Below are 25,186 nucleotides of genomic sequence, written 5' to 3'. Positions count from 1 at the left end.
ATTTTGCTGGACGGGTGATAAAGTACCGCTCAAAGTTTACAGCTTTTTGTAATGTCTGAGGCCTTTGTTCTGCAGTGGACTGGTAACAGCTGAGGATATTATGATATAAATATATATATATATATATATATATATATATATATATATATATATATATATATATATATGTCTGTGTGTGTGTACATGACAATAAAACTCCTAAATAACGACAAATATGATCTTCATGTATTACTGCACACACTTCTTTACAGTACAGAAACTTTCATGCGATAACCTACCTATTAACCCTAGTGCCCTTAAATTTACATCATATATTTCTATACTTAGTGAAACCTTATTCTGATGATAAAAATTCCTTAACTAGCAAGTACAGTTGGCTTTACTAATTCCAGTACACTTCACAGGAAGCTAACGAAACGTCTAATAGCCGTACATCGTAGCTGGTAGCGTTGTTTAGCTATACAGAAACTGTTGGCAATGCTGCCTTTAAAAGCATTTTTATCAATTTTACAAAGTGCTGTTAAGCAAACAGTTTTCCCTTTTCCTAAACACATCATTGCTTCCTACAACGTACATCTGTACATGCATATTAGAATAAATACCAGAAGATTTTTTACCATAATCTGAATAACGTTTATTCATTCATCTTTTTTTAATTGCACAATACTATGAAAACTTTTAAAGCAAGAAACGGGGAGGGAGAATCTGGCAAAATAATTAACAATTAAAGGTTTAAAGGCCGCACATAAATGGCAGTGCCAAGGGACAGTAAAATTTTCCTAGCAAGCATGACAATGTCCTAGAGATTGACCACATTTACAAATGATCTATGCCTGAACCCCCTCTCCACCCTGGCAAGAACCGAGGAGGGCCAGGCAATGGCTGCTGATGACTCAGAAGATAGACCTATAGGGTCCCCCAAAACCCCTCTCCTTAACTCACAAAGATAGTGAGGTTGCAGCGACCAAAGGAACAAATGAGTTTGAGAGGGACTTGAATCCCTGTATGGCGATCACCAGGCAAAGACGTTACCAACAGGCCACAAGCAGTAACCTAAGGAAAACTCAATAAAAAAAAAAAAGTCTCTACACAATCCTAATGCTTTATAGATAAAAAAAAAAGCTGTCAGCATACTTTATCTATATACGGGGTAATCCAAAAAAGGATAACAATAAAATAATATGGACAACACTCAATAACATGTTAAACTGAAAAATAAAATTCCCATAAAACAAAGTCCATTGTAAAATACAAAGTAGCTTTAATGGATTAGACTTATGGAAGCCCTCGAATCATTACCGCATAGAATTGCCTTGGGGGAAATGTTTAAAGTTTAAAAAGGCTGGACAGCAATATACAAGAAAGGGAACACGAGAGGAAAAAGCAGGTGGTTAAAACATGGCTGTAGATAGAAGGATGATTGGATAAGGCACGGACTCTGAACAGTTCTCTCGCAGGATGCATGAACTATAGTATAAAAAAAAGAAGGAAAAAAGATTGCTGGCACACGAATTAAATATAGATAACCCAGCTACATAAAACAGAGTAACAGATATTATACCTGTATTGAAAATTTTAAAAGTTGCATGCCTCCTACACATACATATTTACTATTATGGTCTGCTTAATCACAAAATTCCTCAGACAACCAAACAGCTTGGCTAATAAAAATAATAAAATATCAATAATAATCCCTTTCAATACTTTTTCTACTCCCTTAAGATTAATTCTGCTTAAAGCTACTGAAAAACCCATGACCAACGGCCATCACTCAAAAATCTATACAGTATATGTAAATGGTTTTCACATCAGAATATCAAGATAGCATTAGGCTACTCTAAAATCGGCTTTATTCCCCTTTACATTCTTAATGTACGATCTTGAATACAAAATTTTATATTTTTGTATCGGGTAAATGGCCTTAGGCTTATTCCAAACTTAAAGTTTCGAGCCTGAAATACCTTATCATCATCATGATTTTAATTACAAACTCTTATCTGAGGTAAGAACAAGTCATCCTGATATTGAATCACCACCCTAATAAATACAATGAATCCTAAGTTTACATGAAACGTTTACCGTCGCCCATAGCCTAAATAGTTCCCAAACTCCACACCAATTCCTCTCACCTACTGTCTAAGTTCCTCATAAATTTTCTGTCATGGATTTACCTGATTTCTATAGTTAGCTGTCCACCTTGAATAACCTTCAAATCATGTAAACCACAAACACTGTTTAGGTTACCATAACTCCATGCATCATGTAAAATCTTCGTACTAACGTAATAGACACTAATAGCAATAACATATCAACTTCCTAAAAGGACCAACAGTGCAGTTGGCAGTGTGAACTGGTTTTATTAAAGAAATAATAACTCCAGCCAATCAAAGGCCTGCAACATGCCCAGCAAATTTAAATACCTGCGCATGAGTTTTTCTTACTGGCATACAAATGCTTGTTTTTTGTGATATTTAATTAGGTGAGGAAGGACGAAGCTTCCTTAAGGTGAGGAAGGACGAAGCTTCCTTAAGGTGAGGAAGGACGAAGCTTCCTTAAGGTGAGGAAGGACGAAGCACCCTCAAGGCGGGTAAGTAGGTGAGGATAAGGCTTTTAGGTTAGGTTGGGAACCATTAGGTTAGGTGGTGTTCCTGTGTCTGTTTCCCATGTCCCAACAAAGTACAAAGGATCCAAAAAGTTATATACTTCATTACGCCAGTATTACTATTACCTAAATCTCATCCCTAGCGTGGGGAAAACAGCTGGGGAACAACATACATCATTTACCGTAGAAATATACACTCACTTTGGCCACGTTGACCCATGGATATATGGATCCACCCCAGGGCAAGTTAATAGCGCTATTCCTCACCAATATATTCCATGGGTTCATTGGAATGCACATTAACAATTTCCATAATATGAATTTCAACTTATGTTTTATGACCATCACCGCTAAAATGGTTTCCAGGGAGTCTTTAGAAATAAAATATCTGCACAACAAAACCTTCGCTGACCTACATAAACTACTATATATAACATGAAAATCTTACCTTTACCGATAAATAGAGATCGATCAACTTTTTCACTCGTAATTCGAAGATAGAAGTTTAAAATAGGTACCATGACAGTAGAGCAAGGAAGAGGGAGTGTGGACTATGGGTGTTCAACTAGAATTCTAGAAGTTAGATGTTAGAGAAGTTTACCTTCCAAAATGACCAAAAGTTAAATAGCCTTTAGGAAAGCCCCTCTTAAAGGTCATCTAAAGACAATAGCCACGGGTATCTGCATTAAGCCTTTTCAATTATAAGAAAGGTTGTGCTTTAATTTTCTCAAATCTTGTATAATTTTGCTTTGATATTTTGATAGTGATTAATCTTAAAACAGCACGATTTAACAAATTCTATCTAATAGAGCGTGGAACGTCATAATATGTATACATTTTCTTTATTTCCCATTTTCTCTTGGCTACAAATAGCGAATTTTTGCCAATACAAACAGAATCTTAGGTAATATACAACCTTTCTGGGTAGAGTTTGTAACGTTGTTTGATTTTCCCTTGTGTTGTAAACGCGTTTCTACGGAAAACTCTGTGATATTAGTGTGAAGTCAGTTTCATGTACGAAAAACAAGAACTTACTCTTGGTTTATGCAGGGAAGTACCCTAAATATTAAGTATTGTTAAATAAAACAATCGTATACGGCATAATAGTAAAGGAAATCAACACGATAATGAAATACGCTAAATAATTTACAGTCAATGCATTAACAATTTCTATACCCATATTTTATTCAAAAGGATAGAGTGAAGGAACCTCAATTAAAAAATAGTCTTTTTAGTTATTATATGACATTTGACAAAAAGTACTCCTACCACCTAGTTACCAGAATCCTCAGATCATACAGTTTTCGAAGAAATGTTGGTAAGGTTTTTAACCTTATCCTAGATGGTATCGAGTGCCATATTAGCTTTATGATTATAATGGTAATTATAATAATCATAAAAATATAATTATCATTATTATAACCAAAGTTGTAACCCTTGTTATAAAAACAACTACTACAAACCCAAGGGCCACAATAGCAGAAGCAGTTCAAAGCACAAAAAGAATCAAATATAGTAATAAATCAAGATATCTAAATTATGTTAAAACAATTAGTAGATGAAACACGAATTTAAACATTTCAGCCTGCTAATAAAATGCCTAGAATTTGAATTAAACTTCCATCAATTCAACTATGTGATATGTGATCAGGGGAAAAAAAATTACAATGTGGTCACAGTAGGACTAAAATAGTACTAAGCCTAGTGTAAAATAAAGGTCAAGGCTATTAGAATTAACTACATGCTTAGTACTGTGTGGTGACTGCTAAAGTCTTGGAAGACCTAAATATAAATAATGATCAGCATTGCTTAATAAGAAATAATAGTGGCAGAGAATAACATCTAGATTAAAGATAACGAAGTTTTCAGACCTCGAGCATCTCCTATCGAATATAAGAAAATCTTACTCACCAAGTATATAGTAAAGTATACATTAGTGCTTTGTAATAAAAAAAACAGTTTACCATTTTAAGTAAACTAACACTCACTCGTTGATATCGTTACTTGTAACTTGCAACACCTGTGCGGTGAGTGATCTTAACTATCCCACCACATACAGCTGAAACGATTTTAAAGCGAGTAGTCTAAAGAAGTTTTAATTTATACAGAATCCTTACCCAATGTGGCTTGAAAAATTAGAGGGACTGAATAGTTTTTTAGATTGGCAGTATCATAGTTCCTATCAGTTTATAACTAATAACACTAGTTTAGTAGCATTTTACTGTCAACAAAGCTGTAGGAAATTTCGGTTCAAACGGGCTAAAAATCATACATTCACACAAAATTAAAATGAGTGGGGGATCAACCAAATACTGTACAGCATTAAAGATTAAAACAAGTGCTATAAGGTAAAAATTTACCTTGAAAGTTCTGTTCACTATAATGCCCATACACAATTCAATATGTTTTATAAGCATCAAGAGCACTGTTACAGGCAGTTTCCTTTTGCTTTTTATACTGCATTGCCATCAATACCACACTAAAGGTATTCATATTGTCTTAATAGTTAAACATTTTGTTCATGTCCTACACAATACTGTGCGCCTAGACATTATAATAAACTGCCAAGTGAAATGAAGGACCTAAAGGGAGCAATTGAATTTAAGAAGAAACTAAAGACATTACTTTTCACAAGATCATATGATTTGGAAGATGCTACAATCAAAGAATTGTATAAGTTATAATGAAAATGTTTCGTTAGATGATTAATATGGACCCGCCCGAGAAGTAGTTCACTCGACTTCAGTGGAGGGTTGGATTTAAACCCAAAACAAGTAAACAAGTAAGTATTACAATATATGTCTAGCTAAATTAGTGAACTTCTCCCATCTATTTGATCCAGTTCAGCATCTTACACTTCTTTTACAGTTTTTGTAAAGTGATATGCTTTAACGAAAATTATCAGATTTTAAGTTTCAAGCTTATTCCAATAATAAAACAAACCATTGTGCATTGTTTTACATAAAAAACCCGTTAAAAGAAAACATTCGTTCCTAAAATGGTATGCAATATAGAGCTACTGTAACGTCATCGTATTGTCAAATACGTTTTTATATTATTTCAACTATTTTGCAATGAAGAATGCATTGAATAGCCTTTTATATTCCTCATGGAAACAAATGTACTAAAATGGATAACTTTGCTTTTTGTCAATATAACTTCCCTGCGGCAAGATATTAGTAATGAAGAATAATAATTTCTCACTTTTAATTGACATTTCATGACATTCGTTATTTCTGTTGTATGTGGAAGCTCAATTACTTGAAATAGAAAAGTCTTACTTTATACAGAGGCTATCTAATAAAGTATCATTACTTTAGTGAAATTAAACCAATAATAGGTTGTCATGCATAAGATTTTATGAAAGTAGGCCACAAAATACAGTATTACAAAAGACCTCCTAAGAACAGAAATTAAAGCATAGCATTTAATTTCTCATTACGATGATATACTGAACTACTTACAGTAAGCTACCCTTGTATAGCATGAGTATAAGAGAAAAAAAAATTGGAGGCATGGCTTCCTATCTTGATCGAAAATCTAAGTTCCATTTTGCCAATGATATCCAATTGCCTTACAGTAAACATTTCGTTCTTGGGTTACCTAAAGATTTGAAAGAATAAAAATAGTTTAATATGCCTGAACTCATTTGTGACATTCGCCTAACTTAAAAAGTCATACGAGATGGCGGAAAGCTTTAGGGTTATGCATCACTAAGCATATCATAAGTATTGTTACGTTGTAAGTAACATTAAGCATCACTTTGGCGTATTATACAAACATCTATGCTAACACAAATCGAAGAAAGGGGTAAATCACTCATCGTTCAAAACATATAATTTGATTCTAAAGCCATTGTAGGAGCTATTGGCAACTCTCTCTCTCTCTCTCTCTCTCTCTCTCTCTCTCTCTCTCTCTCTCTCTCTCTCTCTCTCTCTCTCTCAAAATCCAAGATTTCTCTTGATCTACTCATACGAAATTTCTCAAAATAAGTGAAATTCACCTATCATCGAATTCAGTAAAATCTTACTCACCAAGTACATAGTAGTCAAGTATACAGTACTGTGTAGTGAAAGAAAAAATTACCATTTTAAGTAAGCTAACACTCACTCGTAGAGTTTGTAACTTGCAACACTTATCCCGGCTATATTTCCGGCGTATAGCAGTGACGCCTTCACTTCACAAAGGACTTTATAATACTGAGTGGGACAGTGTTGACAACTCGCCAGGTTACCCAACCAAACTCAATATTACTAGAAGTACTTTTCAAAGTCTTAAATACCTTGGGTATGGTTTCCCCTTCAATATTTTCATAAACAATAACAAACAGTTTATGATGTAGTAAAGTATGAATATTGAAGAAAGTATTATATATTATTTATTATTACAAGTCACGTTAATTACACTCGTGTATATGTGTATTGAAATTAGATTAAAGTAGTGATGTACTATGTAATAGCGGAAGGATAATAAATTTGGTAACTCACTTGCCTAATTAAACTATAGTGGACATCAGAAGGGATGAGGAGTTACTTGGTTTGGCACATCTCTTGTCTTTCATACCCTTTATAATGATCTACTTGAGTTGATTATTGTGATCCGATATCATGTATTGTCGCCATATTTCTGTTATATCAGTATGGGAACTCATGAGTGACATATAAAATGGATTATTAAGAATTGAAGGTGTCTGGTTTAGTTCCAGTTTCATCAGAATAGATCCAAACCAGAACGTTGGCCAGGCAAGCCCAATCATCCCCCACTGTGGTGCCCAACCACAGTAGTGACTTTCCCAGTAAACAGCTTAAACTCTCAGTTCCCAGTGGGGATCAATTTGCTGCCATGCGAATGTTAAGTGAACTCATTACCACTGTACTAGTCATTAGTTATAATTATTTTTTTAGATTTTAATTTTGGGTTAATTTAAGGCAAACTTATGCTTATAAAGCCCTGTCTACACAGTTGAGCCTACTCGACGGTCAAACAGTGATACCAGACCACAATAGTTAATAAGAATGAGGATTGATGACATCAGAAGCGGGAAAACCACAGGCAGGGATCTGGCAACACTTTTTTGCTAGATCCCTTGGAATATCTTTTCTTGTTTTACTGCTGTCTTTTCAAGAAGAGATATACCACATAACGCTTCTCCAGGACAGTAACACTTGTTAACATTCATTTTCCATACTGTAGAGTTGCTAGCAAGGGTTTCCAGGTCATCTGGTGGAATATTGTATTTTTAAGGTTCCCCTGGCTTGGTCATTTTCTCTTTTCATAAGGCCATTTTTTTTAATTGTCCATATAAAATTAGTTTTGGGAGCTGTTCTCCAAGCATACGGATCACATCCCCAACTCCAGCCTGAGTAGTTGGTGTTAGGTTAGCATGGCTTCTATGCTCATGCATCTCATTCGTCCTAGAACCTGTGTGTGTGTGGAGAATCTTATCCTTCCAGGCAAGGCCTATACTTTTCTGCAAACAAAATGTGAGAGTTCCAGTTGCTTGAAATGGTGTCGATATAGAGTCCACGCCTCTGTACCATAGAAGAGTGAAGATATATACTGCTTTATATACTTGGATTTTAGCGGTCAGCCTGAGTTATTTGTTCTAATTACCATTAGTCATCAGCCCACCAAAAGCACTTGAAGCTGTTTATTTTATCCAGGTATTTCATTAGTGAGCGAAATAATGCTACCCAAGGTATTTAAAAATTGGCACCACTGGCAGTTACTGTACATTAACAGTAAAGATCGGCATAACCTGATTTGATTGTACTATGACTTTGTTTCTCTTATATTTATCTGTAAAGCAAGTGCCTTATATATTGAAAATAGGGTGTCTAAAATATGTTGCATTGACTCTATGGTGTGGATTAGTTCCCCAGGACATTTCAAACGCAGGCTTCTTCATGCATTTCTGGACTTGGTGGGATTTCCCTAGTTAAAGTAAAAAGTGGTGCACGATAGAGTTGGATGACTAAGCAGAAAGAGACCAAGGGGAATGTAAAATAAAAATGCAGGAAACAAAGCAACTGGAATTAAAGATGATACTGTACTGCATATGGATTCCAGTGTTGCGAAGACATATCTAGACAAATTGCCACTTTGAAGACATCTCTAGTCAATAAGACAAGCTTCTCAGCAGGATCAGAATAAAGCTCATTTGAACATATTACAGAGTTAGCATATTCAATATTATTGCTTTGATATAGAAGTTTTAAGAATGAGAAGATTTATCCTATCATACAGTATCTACAAAGACAAAAAGTATCAAATATCCAGATCTCTTGAATGAAAATAATGATTTCCTCCTCCCCCACCAAATGTCAAGTGGAAGTTGTCCTGTACAGATACTACATAAAAGACAGAAGTAAGTTTGTCAGATCTCACTAATAGTTAACACAAATGGAAGTACTGTACAGGAAAAATTGGGTTCTTGTTACTTACAAACAAAACATTTGATGACCTTTTCCATCTCATTCTAGTTAGATGGTTTTCCACAGAACCAGAGTCATTTATAAAATAGTTTCATCCACTCCTCATTACTACTGAAAAGCCAGATTATGATCCTTCTCCTTTTGGTTTCAAGATATATTCTAGACAGGATCTGATCCAGGTTTGGCATTTTCTGATAATTAAGAAAGTACTAGACACCAAACAGTAATTTGCGATTACTTTTTAATTCTAGTTCCTGAATCCTCATAATCAGTGCATGAGATTAATGCCTTTGTTGTATTGTATTTAGAGAAACCATAAATCTAATAGATAAATCGGCAATGAGTCTACTCCGGAATTTTCAAATATTGAATTACCTAGTTTTTAATATAGAGTTCTGACAAACTGAGATCCAGGGAGATTATTCTCTGCCCTCCAAGAAAAAATCCACCGTTCACAAAAGTAATGTAGAAGACCCCTAACCTGATGCTGCACTCATCATTGTCGATATTCTCATCCTCTGCTAGATTTAATGGCACCCATATTTCCTTTGGATGACAAAACAAGTTGGACTGACCTTGGTAAGTGGTTTTACCTTGGGAGGGAGAATGGGAACTATGGTGCCCCCTCTCCTACCAAAGAGACCTGTGTAGGTCTTGGTTTGGAATGATATCCGGGAGCAGGTCTCTTAGTGGGAGGATTTGGAAACTGTTGAAGGAATTTATGGGGTGTCCTTAAAAAAGGGAGTTTTCTTCCTTTTATTTAAGGCTGATACCCTTTCTTCCACTTCTCCGGAAGTGATGTAGCCATAGACTGCTCATTAGCCTTGGTTCAGTCTACAAGAGCTTGAGGGAAGACCAACTTACATAGCAGGTCACCTCAAAATTCACCTCAACAAAATTCTGGAGCGCTTCGTAAAGAGGCTTGCATAGTCTGGGACTATCCGGAAAAAAAAAAAACCCGAATTGATAGTTTCAACTTGAGTGTCCCAATAAACTTAGCTACTCGAAGGATGTCTGGGACTAAGCGGAAAAAAAATCCCCCGAATTGATAGTTTCAACTAGAGTGTCCCACTTCTTGGTTAAGAATACCTTGTACCTCATGATACTCTATTTAGTTCTTTGAACCCTTCAGACTTCTTAGGAACACTCCCAGAAAGGGGCTTTTTGGGGGGCATGCTCTAAAGGATGGATTATTGAATCTCCACCTCGTCTGGAAATACAGACAGGTTTTTAAACTCAATGTCATCCAATGGCAAATCCATATACTGTACTGTTTATGTCTAAACACACAAGACTCAAGTAAGTATGTGCACCATCACAGGGCTGCCAAAGGTTACCTACTAAGTCTCCATCTATTTCCATTGCAGAAGAATCTACTGCACTGTAACAATTCCCCCCCCCACACACTTCAAGCCTTCAACACTAGGAATGGAAGGGAAAACTCTTCCAGGACCCTTTCTTGGAAGTAGGGAACCTGAAAGCCCAGCAACAGCCAACATCTTAGAACCGGAAAGAATAGATCTCCTTGGATCTTTCCATGGAGGCTGAGCCCCAGAAGGATCAGCCACAGCTGAATCTGCAGAAATGGAAGATAACAGCCCACTAGAAAATTCCTTGGAAGCTGGTAACCCGAAGGACCAATAATAGACAAAGCGGAATGGCCGAAAGAAAGAACTCCCACTGGAGTCATCCTAGGAAGCTGGAAACTCAAAGGATCAGCCACATATCAATTAATCCCTGAAAGTTTCACTACTCTGAGTAAAATTGTGGCCAGGAAGTTTTTCACAAACAGGGGCAAAAACATAACCTCCTGCCAACTTTGTTGGCGGAGGTAATAACACTAAAATATGCTGCTAATAACAAAAACCCCTATAAAATGAACACGAATCAGGGGATGAGGAACATAGGGAAAGGTACTTAAAAGTGGAAAAAGGGGACACAATTGACATACAAACATACATGAAAAAACTGATGAGAACGATTAAAAGTGGAAAAAAGGGACCTTATCGACAGACAAACATACATGAAAAAAACTGATGTGAAAAATGATCATGTAATAAACCAAAAAAGTAAAAGGGGAGTACTGACAAGCCATCCAATAAAAAGGTAAGAACTGGAAGGGGGGGAGGGAACTATCCCAGCCAAATCAGTGAATCGTCGAAAGTAAACAAAGCATGTACACCTCCCCTTAACTGAATAGCAAAGCCATAAGAAGCTTTACTTATAACTGAATACCCTATCCAAGAGAACAATAAAACTGAACCCGGGTACTTAATAATGCTTGATCAATGCCTAATAACGCAGATGCGCAACATGTGCACTTCAAAAGGCTGACAATCGGATAATCTCAGGAGATCACACAGATCTTCCTTAAAAATAAGTTTTTCCTTCATCAAAATTCCTCTAAATAACCATTTTTTTTTTTACAGAGCCATGTTAGGAGCTTATTCATAATAAAACTTGCACACATTTTGCTTACTATTCTTTAGGAGTTCTTTGCTTCTCCATATCTTTTCATAGATAACAGGTTGCACCAGAACTTAGGTGAATTTAGTTACATGCATAGACACTAGAAGAATAATGCCTAGTGTGCCATGTATGTTGCATTGTAAGCAATACAGTACTTTAGGATTAAAGGGAGAGGCAAGGGACACTGACATTGCCCTATCGAGCAGACAATGCCCTTTACACTGACCATACTACAATATTAAACATGATCAGTGCCTAAGCACCCTCTCCATCCAAGCTAGGACTAAGGAAGGCCAGGCAATGGCTGCTGATGACTCAGCAGATAGACCTATAGGCTCCCACAAACACCTCATCCTTAGCTCAAAGGATGGTGAGGTTGCAGCAACCAAAGGAACTAAAGAGTTTGAGTGAGACTCAAACCGCAGTCTGGCAATCACCAGATGAGGACGCTACCACCAGGTAGTCTGTATAAATTTTGAACTCTTGACTTTTCATGAAATTCTAACCAGTGTAGTAAAATTTCTTAGCCCTGTATTAGTTTCTATCCAATATTTTAGAGAAAATTTTTTAACCTACATAGCTTACATATTTTATACTTTATAATAATAAAGTACTTGATGAGTATTTTGGGATCCCGTGGCATTAGTTATTAGTATACAGTCTTCTTCAGTACTTTGCAATTAAATGTTAAATGTAGATTCCTACTAGATTCCTTATGTATTTTACTTTGCATCGTAATCTCCAACTGTTCATTTACACAATACACATTAATTATACATTTATTTTGTAAGATTAAAAAGGTTTGTTTCTTTCTCTAGGTTTTACCGTTTACCATCATTTCCTTATCCTTATGCCAACAATTGCCTTCCATTCTTGTTCTGATGCAAAGAAATAAATTACAGTCTGTATGTTCAAATTTCTTTTCAAAACATTTTGACTTTAAATTTGAGAATCCTCCGAGTTCTGATGAAAGAGCACAATTTTTTGACTAATTACTATACTGAGGTGGTAATAAGAGTTACCATAGAGATCAAGATGGATATAACTTTAATGCAAAAGACACAACAAAGCCTGGTTTACTAAAATTTAAAAAGTACTTTTTAGATGATCAGTGTCCTGTCCTGGAATATTCAAATAAGTTATCAAAAGGTTAGATCCACAAAAATGAAATTAAAGATCAAACATATGAATACGAGTAAAGTAGAACAACTTCTGCTATACACGGTTTGGGATTCACTACTTTCATACTAAAATCTAGATTTTATTCACATATTTTCTATAAAAATTATGAAAATCTTTAGATAACACAGAATGTCAGCAACATTATCGATGAAAGACTAAGCAAATTAAGTTTAAGGAACACCAGGAAAATTATTAAAAGGAAATCCATACTTACAAATCTGGTTACCAAATACATGTACTGGCTTCAATATAAGAGATAGATGTTATCATTACCATTATAAAATAACTGCATTGAAAATTCTTTTCCCCAAGCAAATTCAATAAAAGACTATAACATTCTTCAGTATATTATTAACAGTCTTTGTACAGTAATGTTGCTTGCCCATCAAAATTTAGCCTGTATATTGTGCTTATGAAATGAAAATCTACCCTCACAAAAAATCATACCACTCAACTTGGTAACATTGTATATAATATCTCCTCTCATTCATTTATACTAAATAATAAACATGATGATATATCTCCCTACAGTATAAAGTATTAGAATAATTTGTTTTTAATTAATGTAATATTGGCACACTAAAACCCCCTTTTGTTGCTATTAATATAGCCACATGTATCTGTACCCCACAACATCCAAATTAAAATCTTAATACTTTTCTTTAGTAACGAGGAGTGGAAGAAATTCACATACTTATACTGTACTTTACTCCTATAGATTTACCAATGAAAAATTCTTTAATTCTCTAATACACGTAAACCAATTAAACTCCTATCAAAGGAATAATCAGCTAAATACCTAACCTTACCAACAATTTAATTTCATTCTTTACAAGGGGCATAAGAAAACTTGCTTACTTGTGCAGGGATTTTTTTTTTCTGGAGAGAAGCTTGACTCCATCATTCAGAAAACGAATGAACATTAGTGATTAGTTTTTTATTTTTTTTTTTCAAAAGTTTTCTTGTGCATATCAGACCCTAAGCAAACTAATATAAATACAGTACTCTACTAATAAAAAAATGAATTACAGTACAAGGATAAAATAGGTTGAGGATCTAAAGACTGGCCACAATCAACAACAACAAAAAAAAAAATTGGTTATACCACATACCTTAGGCATTTCTACTAACGCAACTAATTTTCTAGAATGATTCTGAACTTTTATCATCTTGTACACCTTTAGGTCAAAACTCAAAAAAACTATCAGCAAGTACAGTATCAAAAACACCATACAGCATAAAAGATAAATGCATTTATAAACAACTTTATAAAACCTATACATAATAATGAAAAATTAAACCCTAGGTTATCTGATTTCTTGGAAATCAAAATAAAAAAAAGAAAGCAATGACACAAAAAACATTCTCCTTAAAACCCCATGAGCTAAAGCAACAAAATGTAATAAGCTATATGCAAGCGCAGTGACTTTTCAACTTTAAAAGATAACTATCAATATACCATATGTCTCTCTCTTTATATATATATATATATTCATACTATCAAACAGGGACACTTCACCACCCAAGAAGAGGATGGATTTATTATATAATATTTACACAAGTACAAAAAACCTTTGGAATGGAGGAATAAATAATCAGGTAGTCCTAAGAGGTACAGACTTTTCACGTTTCTGTATGGACGTAAGACGTTTAGCGTAAGGAGAATGGAGTTGTGGTTTTGAAGAAGACATCAGTTAGGAATTGCAATGGAGGGAATTATACAACAGCAGAGGTTTAATTACAAATATACAGTAAATTTCCGTTCCCCTATTAAAATGTCTTTCAACGATACAAAACCAAGACATTGTTTGATGAAAAATCTTTCTTTTTTCTCATATGCTTCCACTGTTGACAAACACTAGTTTCTCTGTAAAATATCTGTTCCTGGTTATACCAATACATAATAAACAACTGTTAGATGCCGCCTACTAGGTCTTGGCAGATTCCATTTGCTTCATTATTTGTTCTTTGATCACTTTGGTGGCTTCACTGGCTTTTGGTATGAGGAATCTGAAAAGGAATAGGTTTTCACAGTTATTTCAAAATAAGACAACTTTAACCCTTTTACCCCCAAAGGACGTACTGGTACGTTTCACAAAAGCCATCCCTTTACCCCCATGGATGTACCGGTACATCCTTGCAAAAAAAAAATGCTATAAAAATTTTTTTTTTCATATTTTTGATAATTTTTTGAGAAAATTCAGGCATTTTCCAAGAGAAGGAGACCAACCTGACCTCTCTATGACAAAAATTAAAGCTGTTAGAGCAATTTAAAAAAATTATACTGCAAAATGTGCTGGGAAAAAAATAACCCCCTGGGGGTTAAGGGTTGGAAATTTCCAAATAGCCTGGGGGTAAAAGGGTTATAATGAGGATGAGACACCTGAAAAAAGGACTGATTCCAAAATGCATTCACTATTTGATAAAATCCTTCTTCCTTCGGTATAAGGATTCTGAAGAGTAAAATTTGTTCGCATGTTGCATAAATATTTAACTGATATACATTGTTGAATCAAAGAAAACATTAAAAAAAAGGTGGAGTCTTAGAAGTCGAACAGGTCATAAGCAGTCTGCTAAAAGAAGCCACTACTTAACGAGTGGAATAAGAAAGAGTAAAATATACAGAACAAGGTACAGTAAATCACACACTTGTAATTAGATATACCTTAACTAAAGAACACTCATCTTACAAATTTTTACAGTATAAGTATAAATGTCACTACACTAAACGTAAACTATATAACGAATTTCAATAATATCCCAGATTTTTTAATTGGCTGCAGCTCATTCAGTTGGTATGATTAATGTTTTCTTTAATCCAACTTACAGTAAATTCTAAATAAAAATGTGTTAGCAATAATATTGCCTCCACATGACATTAGGCATCTGCTTGCTACCGTATTTCAAAAGGAAATTACAAAAGAGGAAACGATAACATAACAATTGGAACTAACCCGACACTCAGCAGCTCAATGCTTATCATATATCTCAATGGCAAACGTTAATAATCCTAAACGATACATACGATATGTAGGGATATACAAATGATAACGGTAGTTTAGAATACTAGAGAAAAATAATAACAGGATGATCATCTACAAACACTACCATACAACCATAGACTAGGTGATTAACACACAGCTATCATACTCTGTCAGCATTCTTCATAGAATTCTATATAACAATGAGGCACTGGCATAAAATAACGTACAACAAATGTAGGATAACGCTTAGCCAGAATATGGCACCAAAACAGGTAATGCACTTAAAACTTATCATAAAAACTGCCAAAGAATTAGGACTTAAAGAATCAAAACTAAATAAACATTTTATGTCAGAACCAAACACTGTGTTTGGATTTGTTTGACTAACTTGAACCCCTCTGTACCATTAAGCCACCTTAACATTTACTCTAATTAGGCAAATTCAGGGTATAGTATATAGTATAAAGTTATGCCTCCAAAACTTTTGGCCATTACAAATAACATAATGGCAATAAAAGGATAGAGGACATTCGGAGCCTCAAGAACACAAAGAGAAGCGGAACAATCATATCAGAGTAAAACTTATTTACTTTACACTTAAAGCCACACAGCAAATGCTCGCCTTACCATGGTTCACCTATCATTCACTCAATACATCACAGATTTATGAACGTATTACAGTATATGCAAAACTATATTGTGGACTCCTTTATATTGAGGATTTCTGAGGGCTGACAAGTTTATTTTTTTCAGATTTTAATTATTTGTTTTGGGCCTAAAGATTAATCAAGTAAATTACAGTACTGTAGTAAATAAAAATACAGAAATTCAGTTCATGAGCTACGTAGTGGGACCTTGAGATCAGCTGACCACAACCAAAGGTAAACTAAAAGAAGTCGGAAGTAATAGTTGATTAATGTATTAAAATACTCCAAAAATTTAAAAATAGAATATACATAACTATATAATTCTGAGAAATACTCCCATACATACCTGTCCATGTCTGAGATTGTGACATCTCCTTCAGGCGAGGTGGTACCATACTTGAAAGTTATGAGATCTGGATGTCTTTTTTTGGAAGTTATCTTGACTATAGACGCTAAAGTTCTTCGTGCGGTTACGTGACCTTCTCCACTCTTAGTTTCCGATTCTCGTATCACAAAGAGAAGTGTATCCATAAGCAGGAGGTGACTGTTGAAATTAAGTGGAAAATTAGGTTATGCTACATGTTGGACACTAGGTCACTTCAAAAATAAACTTTAAAAATTTCAGACATTTATTACCAATAAACCTTTCCTATTACAATGAATTGTCTTTCAACCTGGCATAATTCATTAATGCTAAGAACCTGGAAACAAAATAAAGTAATCTGTACTCTCTTATATCTCAATTTTCTATATGCATTATAAGGGATACTGTTTACATTGTACCTTGAGCTGCATCTTTTAGATAGTACAGTATTAAGGATTCTTTACAGTTACCCTTCAGCCATAAGGATCATCACTTTCTGCCTTACAATTTTCATGCATTCCCTTTTGTCTCTCCAGATTCTTGAACTTTACTCTAATTTCAATTCTCAATTCTATTTTGAAAATAAATCCTTTAGATGAACAGTACGATAATGGCTGAGATTCAAGCCATTCAATTGACTGTAAAACCAGAATTTCTTAAAGGTATCTTTATGATAAAATATACAAATGATTTCTTATGGTATAGTCTGATGATAACCATAAATCAAAACCATAAAAATCTTACGAAAGCATGCTAAGAAAAATTAATATTTCATATCAATGGGCATTAGAAAACCCTTATCTATACTGAACACTAAATATGAATATTTTATTTTGTTTAAAAAAGAAATTCAATTGTGCACCAAGTTAACCAATACTGTAGTTAGTACTTGTATCTTCAAAGAACAAAATTGATGATAACGTACCATTTGTACATATATCCATTTTCCTTAACCTGATGGCATGAAAATGAGGAAATGACATCTGGTTTTTTCAGCCACTGAGAGATTTTCACAACTTCCAGAGGACTGTTATCTCTACCATCATAGCCGCTAGGAACTGCAACAGAAAAAATATCAGCTTATCGTTATGTACAGCAACTCGTAACAGAATTTAAAAAATAAAAGAAGTGGATATTTGAAAGGTTTTAGCAGTTATTTAATCTTTAATTATAAAAATAAAACTTGAAATATTGCCATCATGACACAACATTATAGTACAGTATTGCAAAAACCTGGCAATATTCACTTGTATTGATTTTACTATATATTATCTACATAACAATTCCAGGTCTTTTTTATGATTTTCCTAAAAAAAAAGGTATGATATATTGAAGAGAGTTTTTATCAACACTCATGTCATGTTTCAAAGAACTAAATTATAATGCATGCTCTATAAAAAAAATTCTATTTTGAGTTTTTTATAACTTGATAAAATAATATTCAGATTATGAACAACCCAGATCTACTCACCACCATCATCATCATCATATCCAACGCTGAAAACATCACCATGATTGCGATACAATTTCCCCCGGTCCTGTGAGCTGACATGCCGGTCGACAGTCATGCCTTCTCCGTTAGGATTGGTAATGTATTCAACCAGCTTCTCTTTCATTTCTACAGACTGAAACATAAAATTAATCATGAAAATCAATTACAATAAAGGGATTTGGACGAAGGAAAAATCTATTTCTGGGAAGAGACCCGTGACGCCCGGTGAAAGAAGTCCTTCTTTACACTTTTCTAATATAAATCTTCCAAATATACTAGAGAAATATAAAAGCATGGAATGCAGAGGTTACTACCCTCGCGCGATCACCTTGTGGGTGTCGTGTATACAACAGGGGCGTGTGAAAACCACTATTCACAGGCTGTCTTCCATTTAGATAATCCCTTCATCAAAGAAGATTTATATTAGAAAAGTGTAAAGAAGGACTTCTTTCACCGGCCGTCACAGGTCGCCCCAGAAAAGGAGATTTCAGTATTCACTTTCTTTGTTAGAGAACATATCCCCGTTCACAGCTTGGGGGTAAATAATACGTCAGGACAGCAGATACATCATCCTGTCATTTCCCCACATACAGACAAGAACTTATAAAGGTTTGCTCCAGTTTGTATTTATGTTGGACCAGGGCACCTAACCCACACTTGAAATTACAAAAAGATTTTGTTTCTTTATGGGCTATGTACTTGAAATTTTTTTATTTCAGATTTGTTTTATTTTAGCAATACTGTAGTCTAAGCTTTTCTACCTAAGAACAATAAAGAGTTGGAAAAACTAGAATATAAAGTACATAAAAAATAAAATAAATTTTATTTGCGATTATGGAACATTATGCATGTGAAGATTGAAAATTATTTTATATATTAGGTTCAATAAAAAGTCGGTATAATTTTTAGAGGTCCATGAAACTGATTTTTCTAGGAAAAAATATTTTTTCCATTACAGGATGAACTCACTCACTTGTTTCAACAGATGAGCGATATATTAGTCTCACTTTGAAACTCAAAGAAATTACTGTATAATTCACCTGTCATAACAAAGGATTGTACAGTATGAAAATTATGTAAAAATCACACAAGTCAAATAAGAACACTTTCTCATAAAAAACGAATATACAGAATACTGTTACACCTTTCAACTCTTCATGAAATATTATTAACAAAGTATTAATTATTTTACAAGTTAAATAATACTGACAAATGAAGTAACTCTAGTGAGTCAATCCAAGAATACTTCAATAAATTCAATTAATTTTGTATAAAAAAAAATAATTCACTTCCTCACAAAACACATGCTATGTTATTGTCAACAAAAACACACATAACTATAAATGAAAAAAACTCAAATGTTTTCACCAAAAACGAAACTTTCAGGAATTGCACACATTCTCAAACCCCTAATTTATATTTCTGTAAAAGTTTGTTTTCAAGAATGAATGTTTTCTATTATTGTAAACTAATAATAATGATTAATTAAGACTGAGATAAACCTGCTTCTCCTTCCGTGTGTTTAGAAAAACTCAACAAACTGTTTCTTCAAAAAATTAGTTAGACATGCCCACTCATCTATTTGATTAGATTTGGTATGGTACATAACATTATCAACACTGTACTTAAAATGGTAACACAAGTAAATTGAATCACACACACATAGAATGGCCTTTACTCCACACCTCACTAGTCTCTCCCGAATCCACACACTGTTTGTTTTCTACCGGAACATCACATTGTGTGGCATGTGCTGTGTTCTCATCATGAGCAACACCTGATGGGGCTTCATTATTAGCATTCTTTTCGATTTGACTTGGTAAACATTGTGACCCTGGCATTAAAGACAGCTTCTCTAAAACAGCAGGAAACTGTGAGAGGACAGGGGTCAGTATCATATTGCGAAAAGTAATCTAATAATATCAAATACTCTGATTCTTAACTTAACACTTAATCCTTATAGGGTAAAAATATTGCTAGCTTTTTATGAATTAAGTTGGTTCAGAAAAAAAAAAAAAACAGCTGTTAGAGGATATGATACTATATAATGAAAACATAATATCCATTAGCTTACCCTTTTTGCTATAAAACATAATTAAAATGTACACTCGTGACTTAGAAAATCATCCAGCAATCTGGCTTATTAAAAGTTTAAACATTCTGGAGCCTCTTCTAATAAAAGGAGATCCTTTTTTTTCTTTCTATATGCAAAGGATATAAAAGTTGTGCAGTAATCTGTTTCAAGACAATAGAGATTAAAAGGCCATCCTATCTATGAAAGCTTCAAGTCCAAATGGAGATAAACAAGTGCTAATTAATCAAGTAGGGTCAATTAATTCCAGTACAGTAGACTCTTTCACTTAATGATTCTAGCTAACTAAAGTGGAAAGGTTTTGCTAATTAATTGTCAACCAACTCCTCAAAACAAACACTAAAAGTATATCAAAAGTTGCTAAGTGAATTCACAGCATCCAAAAATTATCTAACATATTCATTCTTAATTTGAAAATAAATCTTTGGCAATCAACTATAAAAAACAAAGGTGATTTCTATATAATATATTGCTGTTATTATTTGACCAGTCTTATTTTCCTAAATTATTTTGATATCAATAGAGTATCTAAAATAATATCAATAAAATATCTAAAATAATAAAGTCCTGAAATTATCATAGGTTTCAGGCTCATGGACCAACATTTATCAATGCCTAACTAAAATCTATTGAATGAAATAACTTTGAAAGTTCATGCTCCTCACTAAAAGATTTTTAAAAATATTGCACTAATCTTTTTTCTAACAAATTTACCTCAGATTGCTAACCACGATTTTTTCAAATGAACATTAAAAAGGACCGAAACTTGGTGTTACAAATAAAATTAAACTTTTTAAATCCTAAATATATATAAAGCTATAACGCAATTAATACTAATTCCCCAAAATACATACTATAATTCTGTAAAATAACAACATTCCTCCTTTGCATAAAATAATTACTTTCATATGGATACCTTTAAAGTATTACACACTAAGGCAATTTCCATAGCAAATTACATTGCATATAAATTATAAAAATTAAATTATTCAAAGCCATAGCTGATTCTATGTAAATGAAAAAAAATTTCTCATCCTATTCTTAATCTCATCTTTCAACCATGGGCTATAACAGACTTCTATTTTACAGAAATCCCCTAGTGAGTAAAGTATTCACTAATCACTCTGAAGACAACTGTTCACCTATCTAAGGAATAATATAACTCATAATCACAGGGCAACAAAAATCGAGTAGTAATGAAAAGTATAGGCAAACATTAGCCCTGTAATCAAGGGCATAATTATAGGACTCATTTCTCACTAAGCAATAAAGACCTATTCAATATATATATGAAGTGGAGTGCTACATTTCTGTCAATCACATTGGAAAGTAGGATACAGAACAATCAATTTGGAAAAAATTAAATGGTTTCATTTTTAGATGAGATTTTTTAGGTGACCACTAATATTCTAAATTCTATTCAAATATTACATTTCCATAAAGTATATTTCAAGCTATCATTGTTTCCACTCAGTATATATATATACTGTATATATTTTATATAGAAAGAAATTGTGAAAACTCAATATTTTTCCTAGTTGTGATACAGTAAAAGTAAAACATAAATCAAATGTCTTTGATTGCTTAAGAGGCTCAAAGCAGAAATTTTACTCTATTTATATTCATTATATTTACACCAGCGTTATTTTTTCTTTTAAACCTAGTATTAAAAAAAAATAATTAATATGTATTGCAAATGTATACGACTTAAAAAAATAGATATAGTAAAAAAGTATGGCAGTAACATTTATAAATAAAATTTTTAAGGTCTTAAAAGTTTTACTTCAGGTTTCAATCCATTCCTTTTCCATGCAAATAAAAATGCAATAGAAAACACAATCACCCTACTAAGCTTATGCAACAATAAAGATAAACAGGTGGAGGAAAAAAAAAACCCTAAGATCTTGCCTTTTCTAGAATCTATACCCATAAGGATCAAGGAAAACAGAATGGGAGTTAAGCAAAAGGTAACCAGCCAACAAGATGAATGAATCTGAATCAAGAGCTGTTTTCCTAAAGAGTAAACATGGAAAGGTGATATATAGTAGTCTACATAAGGAAAATTAAAAGAATATGTTTATGTAGAAATGCTCTATAGTTTCATCCGCTACTGGATCTCCTCTAAGAGCGTTTATTTTTTTCAAAATAAACACTCTAAGAAGAGGTCCAGTGGCAAACAAATCTGTAGAGCATTTCTACATAAATACACAATTTAATTTTCCTTATGTGGACTATTATATAGTAAGTTATCTTTGCGCTAAGGAAGATTACATCTGCAATGGAAAGGTGACTCAAGATGTTTTACAAAATTACTTGAATAGAAGCAACTCTACCTCCCAGCTCCAATGAACAACAACCAAAACAGCAGCAATGGCAAGGAAATATTGCATCATGTAGAAAGGGGAACTACAGAAGAGGTCAAAGCAGCAAGGTCAATGACTGGGAAAAATGCCTTTAACTCTAACTAGAAGGGAAACAAAACATAGAGCACCCAAAATATGAGAGCAGCATTCTAAACAGGGATGGGTAAAGTGAAAAACATGCTTTTGTAACAAGGGTGGCAGAAAGAAAGCTTAAACCATCTTGTCAAAACTTTTCAAATTGGATATAGTTTATCCTTGTGGGAAGGAGACACAATGCTGTAATGTGCGGGTAAACTATTTGATTATCCTTCTGCATACATCCAAAGTAATATTTCTTCAAGAGATATGCAATGTTAAAACTAAAAAAAAAATCAAATGTGTACAAAAAGAAAGAAAGAATATGACAAGCAAATGGACATCTAAAAATCTTGTACTACATTAGAAAATCTCCATTAAGGGAAGCAGCATACATTAATAACTTAAGCTTCTTCCCTCTTCATAGCCTGCTATCTACTTAATTCTCAAAGGATTTCTAGATGACAAACAGCTTTGAAATCTTCTTCAAGAAAGTGTTCATCAACAGACACGATACTAAAAGCCATATACCGGTATGCTGAGCATTCTTAAATGTTATTCCCAAGCTGTAGCTGTAATTCGTCACAGCAATAAATAGACTATATTCTATCAATAAAAAAAAAAAACGTTTTTGTTTCTTATTTGGCCAAATAGTCTCCTTGAACACTAACATTATTTCTGAACTTTCCATTGAAAAAAAGTTTGTATTCATCATATTTAAAATTTCCCATTATTTTTATGATTTTTAAATATATGTTCATCAGAATGTTTTACACTTTCTTCTCCAGTAAAATAGCATTACATTTTTCTTAACCAGTGCATTGACACAGCAGTAAAGGAAACATATAAAACTGTAAAACCTACTGTTCACTTTTTTCTTCCCAGACAAAGTATTTATTTGAATGTTCAATATCTTGCTGAATAACAGTATTGTGTCAAGTATACAACTATCAAAATTTCAAGTATACCTGAACTCAAGACAATTCATAGCCTCATTGTTTTTTTTTTTTAAATCTCGTTCAGATCAAACATTTTACTTTCTCATCCGAACACCTAACAACCAAAAGCTCTCTTACAAGCTGTTTTTCACAACTGAGAATTTCCTATTTTCGGTTATTATTGTCACTGTCACATGCCAGGCTGCAACACTGGTTGGAACAGTGGAGAAGCCCTAAAACAGAAGGCAGCAAATTAAGAAATGAAACTAATTGATTAATTAGGAGTATGCAACGAGAAAAAACACACACAAACAAAGTAAATAGATACGGATCATACATAGCTCAATATATGGATAAACTATGAAATGAGACTCATGTCAACCTGTTCAACAAAACAGCATCTGAACTTTGTTTGAACTTCTGAGGTTTCACCTTGATACAAAATAAGACAAAAAGACACAAGTGTTGGGACTCTCCAAAATAACATACAATTAGTTAAAACTATAACATATGTTCAAGGCAATTAGTGTATACCAAAGGATTAGATTTAACAGGTTATATAAAACTATAAATAACTCTTAAAAAGGGAGAAACAAACAAATTGAAATTAGGTAATAACACACACATTCTTCAACTCCAGACCTCGCTAGTTTCTCCAGTGTACAAATTCTGACTTTCAACAATAGGGCAACCACACTGTGTGGGACTTGTTGCGTTCTCATCACGGGCAACTCCCGTTGGAACTCCACTCTTAGAAAGTTTCCTAATTTGGCTTGGTATACATCGAGACCCTGATGCTAAGAGAGAGAGCTTCTCGAAAACAGCAGGAGACTGTGAGGGGACAAATGGCAGTATCATTTACAGAACTCCCTAATTACTCTAATTCTTAAATAAGCCCTTTACTCTTTATGAAGATATCTTGGGTATCTTAAACTCTATAGGATTGTAAATTCCCCGTTTAGTACAGTAGAATACTATGAAATCTTTGCTTTCTTCTGGTGTCTCCTTTGCTATAGCAAGCTACTTCTGGTTCCCTTTTCTCTATAAAAATATAATTCTTTAATCTGTATTTCAACATACCACTTCAAAACTTCCAAAGCTTTGCAAATAGAACATAGTTCCATTTCTTTAAATTTCCAAAGCCTGAAAGTAAATACTGTACAAAGAAACAATAGAAAGATTCATGCATCTCTAGATACTTACGATTAAGAGGGGGAGATAAATGACAATGGTTCATCTAATAAATCAAATACATCCTTCGTTAAAGCCTGTTTAACGCACTTTGCCCTCAACAATTCAAGCCATTTTATCATGGAAACTTATGCTAATTAAATATTTATTTAAAAAATTTCTAAAACTTTTATACTTCATGTCTCATTACTTCCACAAGGGCCACAGAATCAAACTAAAATCAGAGATTACAATGCGATCTAATAGATTAAGATGCTGAGGGTACCCTACCTAAATCAATGTAACAAATCTAAGATACAAATATTGTAGGTAATGAAAGTACTATATTGAGAATAATGTAAAAATACTGTAAT

The 25,186-nt window shown here is 33.6% G+C and overlaps 1 protein-coding gene across 1 annotated transcript in view; it reads right to left on the bottom strand.

Annotated features, from left to right (window-relative positions):
* Window positions 1-12,535: 12,535 nt before the first annotated feature.
* The window catches only part of TBC1D23 (TBC1 domain family member 23), an 89,035-nt gene continuing 76,384 nt past the window's right edge, over window positions 12,536-25,186 (bottom strand). Inside the window, exons 12-15 of the mRNA XM_068353738.1 lie at window positions 18,154-18,307; window positions 17,608-17,740; window positions 16,665-16,862; window positions 12,536-14,697 (exon numbers count right to left, since the gene is read on the bottom strand). Of these exons, the coding sequence (XP_068209839.1) occupies window positions 14,616-14,697; window positions 16,665-16,862; window positions 17,608-17,740; window positions 18,154-18,307 (567 nt within the window). The 3' untranslated portion in view covers window positions 12,536-14,615. The remainder of the gene's footprint in view (window positions 14,698-16,664; window positions 16,863-17,607; window positions 17,741-18,153; window positions 18,308-25,186) is intronic.

This window comes from Palaemon carinicauda, chromosome 30 (assembly GCF_036898095.1).
Source record: "Palaemon carinicauda isolate YSFRI2023 chromosome 30, ASM3689809v2, whole genome shotgun sequence".
NCBI lineage: Eukaryota > Metazoa > Arthropoda > Malacostraca > Decapoda > Palaemonidae > Palaemon > Palaemon carinicauda.
The sequence above is the reverse complement of the archived record's forward strand: the minus strand, read 5'-3'. Positions and strand labels throughout refer to the sequence as shown.